The sequence below is a fragment of the Ornithodoros turicata genome, unplaced genomic scaffold (genome assembly GCF_037126465.1).
Source record: "Ornithodoros turicata isolate Travis unplaced genomic scaffold, ASM3712646v1 Chromosome13, whole genome shotgun sequence".
In the NCBI taxonomy this organism is placed as follows: domain Eukaryota; kingdom Metazoa; phylum Arthropoda; class Arachnida; order Ixodida; family Argasidae; genus Ornithodoros; species Ornithodoros turicata.
This window is the reverse complement of record NW_026999307.1, coordinates 2800659-2805356: the sequence shown is the minus strand read 5'-3', so window position 1 is coordinate 2805356 and position 4698 is coordinate 2800659. Positions and strand designations below refer to the sequence as shown.

At 52.1% G+C, this 4698-nt stretch overlaps 1 protein-coding gene across 1 annotated transcript; it reads right to left on the bottom strand.

Moving 5' to 3' along the window:
• Positions 1 to 361: 361 nt before the first annotated feature.
• LOC135372068 (uncharacterized) lies at positions 362 to 4282 on the bottom strand. The gene is made up of 5 exons (XM_064605790.1): positions 4208 to 4282; positions 3854 to 4057; positions 3363 to 3499; positions 1590 to 2285; positions 362 to 404 (listed from the first exon to the last, which is right to left on the bottom strand). Exons 1-5 carry the CDS (start codon positions 4280 to 4282, stop codon positions 362 to 364), a joined length of 1155 nt encoding a protein of 384 aa, XP_064461860.1.
• Between the last annotated feature and the right edge of the window lie 416 nt (positions 4283 to 4698).

Genomic DNA, 4698 nt, shown 5'->3' with positions numbered 1-4698 from the left:
AAAAATACGGGAAAAGGGGCGATGTTAAACTTCAAAAACCCGTACAAAACAGTAGGCAAAGCCCAAACACTAATAGCCCAAGCCAAGCCTAAACACTGGTAGCAGTCTGGTGGGACAAAACACAACCCAGATAGGGAGTAATCAATAAAAGATACCAATACCAACCTGAAACAGGTAACGACATCGTATAGACCAGGGCGTAAAAAAAGACGCAGGTGGCTCCACTCTGGAGACACTCCACGCCCAGATGACCGGCTCAGGAACAGGCACCACCGCTCCAACTGAACGAGGCTGCAGGCAGAGTCCTTCTTGAAATCAGGAAACAGGAACCGCTCGTCTTCACAGGATAGACCACGTGTTGTCAGCCTCCGCACACCATCCGACCCCAGGCAACAGCTCCACGTCTGAAACAGGAAACGAATTACTACATGTCCGGCAGCGTCCCACCAGACTGCGACGATTCCCCGGGAAGGGAGAGGTTATTTTGCACCCTCTGCCGCCGGATTGGTTGCTTGCGACGTAGATATGCAAATTTCAAGATACGCGCCTTGGCCCAAATTGGTCAACCGGAGAAATGCAAATTAAGCCCAAAAGCTTGAGGGTGATGGCAACCACCCGCGCCCTCCCCCGGCAGAGAGCGCTACTATCCAGGGGCCGATCAATCGTCCAACGGGTCAAAGGACATCGTATAGACCAGGGCGTAAAAAAAAAGACGCAGGTGGCTCCACACTGGAGACACCCCACGCCCAGATGACCGGCACAGCAACAGGCACCACCCCTCCACCTGAACGAGGCTGCAGGCAGAGTCCTTCTTGAAATCAGGAAACAGGAACCGCTCGTCTTCACAGGATAGACCACGTGTTGTCAGCGTCCGCACACCATCCGACCCCAGGTAACAACTCCACGTCTGAAACAGGTAACGAATTACTACATGTCCGGCAGCGTCCCACCAGACTGCCTCCTTACTGCCAGACTGACTCCTTCCAACGCTGCTTCCCTGAAAACGACGTCCCTCGAAAGCAGAATATTCTCACTCCTGCCTGTCACTGGTTTTTGAATGGCTTGTATTACAAAAACATGGCGGGATCGATTCTTGTCGTCCTTTGTGTGATTCGGCTACCGAAAGCAGATTATTCTTACTCCCGCCTGTCACCGGTTTTTGAATGGCTTGTACTGCAAAAACATGGTGGGATCGATTCTTGGTCGTCCTTTGTGTGATTCGGCTACCGAAAGCAGATTATTCTTACTCCCGCCTGTCACCGGTTTTTGAATGGCTTGTATTACAAAAACATTGTGGGATCGCTTCTTGGTCATCCTTTGTGTGATTCCGCTAAATTGTTTATTAAGACTTGCTCCACTAAGGTAGGAGGCCACCAATATACATAATAGAATCAGATTGAAAATAATAACCAGTTTAACAGTAATTAATAAACCTAGGAGGGCGGTTATCAGTACGACTCGTCGTCCTATTAAACATTTACCATGTCGCTGCCGTTCCCTCGAGCGCCCGCACCGCAATCTCCTTCAAGTCACTTTTTGTGAGTCCCAAGTTGGTTAGGTCGTCCGCTGAGTCCCGGCACCACACTCACCTATCAGTCAAAGTCACAGACGTAACCTGGGGCACCGACGTTCCATCCCCCCGCACCGCACTCAACACCTCCCTCGTAGAGTAGTAGGTGACCTTCCGCAGGTGGGCATCCCTCAAAGCAGCCGAACGGGACACCACCTGGACATCCAAGAGCACCGAGTCGTCGCCGCTGTTGATCACGAGGTCAGGCTTCCTCCGACCAGCAATCGTGTTGGAGACTGGCCCCCTCAGTACCGACCAGCCTTGTTGTTGGAGCCTATTGCCCACGAGGCTGACAATGGCGTCGTGGCGACGCATGCGGGCCCCGTGCGTCCGTGGACAGCTTTGGGTGACGTGAGCCAGCGTCCCAGACATAGGGACCCTAGTTTCCTCGGTCAGGCAGCCCGCCCGGCAGGCACGCTCCCGGTGCGGCTGCCCTCGTGACATCCGCGCATGGGTGGGCAGGGCATTGGCACGGATCCTAACAGCGTCCAGGAAAGAGGCACCAGTCATCAGTCGACTCCCATCCGTGGGCCACGAGTGCACGAAGGGAACACGTCTAGCCTCTCGCAGAGCCCTGCCATCGGTAGACTCATGGAGCCGTCGAGCCCAGAAGACACGCTGTCTCGCTTTGGTGTCGAGGTAGACGTCCTCATAGTGTAGGCACCTCCTCGCCCTGTCCAGGTAAGCCTGCACTGCCGGAACCAACGCTGCTTCCCTGAAACGACGTCCCTCGAAAGCAGAATATTCTCACTCCCGCGTGTCACTCGTTTTTGAATGGTTTGTATTACAAAAAATGGTGGGATCGATTCTTGGTCATCCTTTGTGTGATTGGGCTACCGAAAGCAGATTATTCTTACTCCCGCCTGTCACTGGTTTTTGAATGGCTTGTATTACAAAACATGGTGGGATCGATTCTTGGTCGTTCTTTGTGTGATTGGGCTACCCAAAGCACATTATTCTTACTCCCGCCTGTCACTCGTTTTTGAATGGCTTGTATTACAAAAAATGGTGGGATCGATTCTTGGTCGTCCTTTGTGTGATTGGGCTACCGAAAGCAGATTATTCTTACTCCCGCCTGTCACCGGTTTTTGAATGGCTTTTATTGCAAAAACATGGTGGGATCGATTCTTGGTCGTCGCTTGTGTGATTGGGCTACCCAAAGCACATTATTCTTACTCCCGCCTGTCACTCGTTTTTGAATGGCTTGTATTACAAAAAATGGTGGGATCGATTCTTGGTCGTCCTTTGTGTGATTGGGCTACCGAAAGCAGATTATTCTTACTCCCGCCTGTCACCGGTTTTTGAATGGCTTTTATTGCAAAAACATGGTGGGATCGATTCTTGGTCGTTCTTTGTGTGATTGGGCTACCCAAAGCACATTATTCTTACTCCCGCCTGTCACTCGTTTTTGAATGGCTTGTATTACAAAAAATGGTGGGATCGATTCTTGGTCGTCCTTTGTGTGATTGGGCTACCGAAAGCAGATTATTCTTACTCCCGCCTGTCACCGGTTTTTGAATGGCTTTTATTGCAAAAACATGGTGGGATCGATTCTTGGTCGTCGCTTGTGTGATTGGGCTACCGAAAGCAGATTACTCTTACTCCCGCATGTCACTGTTTTTGAATGTGTTGGAATTAGATGAGAGAGAAAGCAGTAGTCCGTTGGTGTCGGCTACCAGATTCCAGCTGGCCCGATGATGTCTATTTACTCGAGCCACGGAGCAGGTGCTGGATGTCAGGGACTGGCGATGCGGCTGCAACAAGCCCCCCCCCCCCCCCCCCCCCTAGCTACCTCCCGGGGGCAGGGAGCGAAAACTGGCGAGCTTGCGTGCTCAGGATACTTGTTGTGGTCGAGAAATCGGGTGACTTGGTTGGAGAGGTGAAGCTGTGCGGTTGTCCACGGAAGAGGGTGCCGTCGATTTGTGGCTGCTGGGAAGTGGCGTGAAACGTGGTCGCCCATTCTGTCAATGAGCTATCGAAAGCAGGTTATTCTTACTCCCGCCTATCATTCGTTTTTCAATGGATTGTATTACAGAAACACGGTGGGAATGAAACGTGGTCGTCCTTTGTGTTAATGAGCTATAATATCTTTATTCTTATGCCACTAGGGGTGGCAGCACCCAAAAAAGAAAAACAAGGAATACAGAACCTGCAAATACATCTAGCCCTCCGGCCTAAGACCCCTAAGGGCGGCCATTGGGACAGTTTGCGAGACATGTAGCCGCCAGCCTAAGACCCCAGAGGGGCGGCTGGAGGCGCGTGGGCGGTGCTCCTGTGAAATACCATCCAGGTTCGGGCGGAGCCCTCCAGAACCCGAACCGCGATGATCTTGAGGTCGTTTGGCTTGAGGCCCATGCGGAGGAGATCGGTGGCTGATGGTCTAGCCCAGATGCCCCTGAAGTTGATGGCTGCTGAGGTTACCTCCGGGGGGCGGGGCCGGGAGCCTTGGGCGAACGTGAGGACTTCGGGTGTAGAGAAGTAGGTACCCTGTGAAGGTGCGCCGAGGTCAGGTCACGGGAGCCGCCAACTACCTGCACGTCGATGATGGCCGAGTCGTCCCCCCGAAAGGCAGTTATATCGGGCTTTCTGGTGCCTGGACCGAAGAGTGCTTTGGCCCAAATGATGATTCCCGCAGACCCTTGCCATCTGTCGTAGAATACAGAACTCGCTTCCAGTGGCTACGCTGGGCCTGTTGTGTGTCCAGGATGACATTCCCACGTACCAGGAGGTTCCGCAGCTTAGATGTATCTCTGCAGAAAGCAGATCATTCTTACTCCCACCTATCACTCGTTTTTCAATTGATTGTATTACAGAAACACGGTGGGAATGAAACGTGGTCGTCCTTTGTGTCCAATGAGCTATTTTGTTAAAATCAATTCCCTCCTAACAGGAGAGGTACTGTCCCCCCTTCCCCTACAATCCACGCCACGCGGCAGCAAAAGCCTCTTCAGCTGTGGGAGACCACAGACGTCATATGGCCGAATATCTTATACGTCCTAACACCTCTCTGTAGCGCTATAACCGACATCATCTTTATATCAGTCTTCTTAAGACCCATATCCAAGAGGGTCTAGGCACTGTCCTTCGCCCACAATCCCTTGAAAGACATTGTGATGCTGCCAATCTGG

Excerpts from the sequence above, each read along its gene's own strand:
- LOC135372068 (XM_064605790.1), bottom strand. The coding sequence starts at position 4,282 with ATGTCATCCTGGACACACAACAGGCCCAGCGTAGCCACTGGAAGCGAG. Across the intron at positions 2,286-3,362 it reads TCGCTCCCTGCCCCCGGGAG|GGAAGCAGCGTTGGTTCCGG; the intron begins GTAGCTAGGGGG and ends ACGTCGTTTCAG. Across the intron at positions 405-1,589 it reads TCTGTGACTTTGACTGATAG|ACGTGGAGCTGTTGCCTGGG; the intron begins GTGAGTGTGGTG and ends TTCCTGTTTCAG.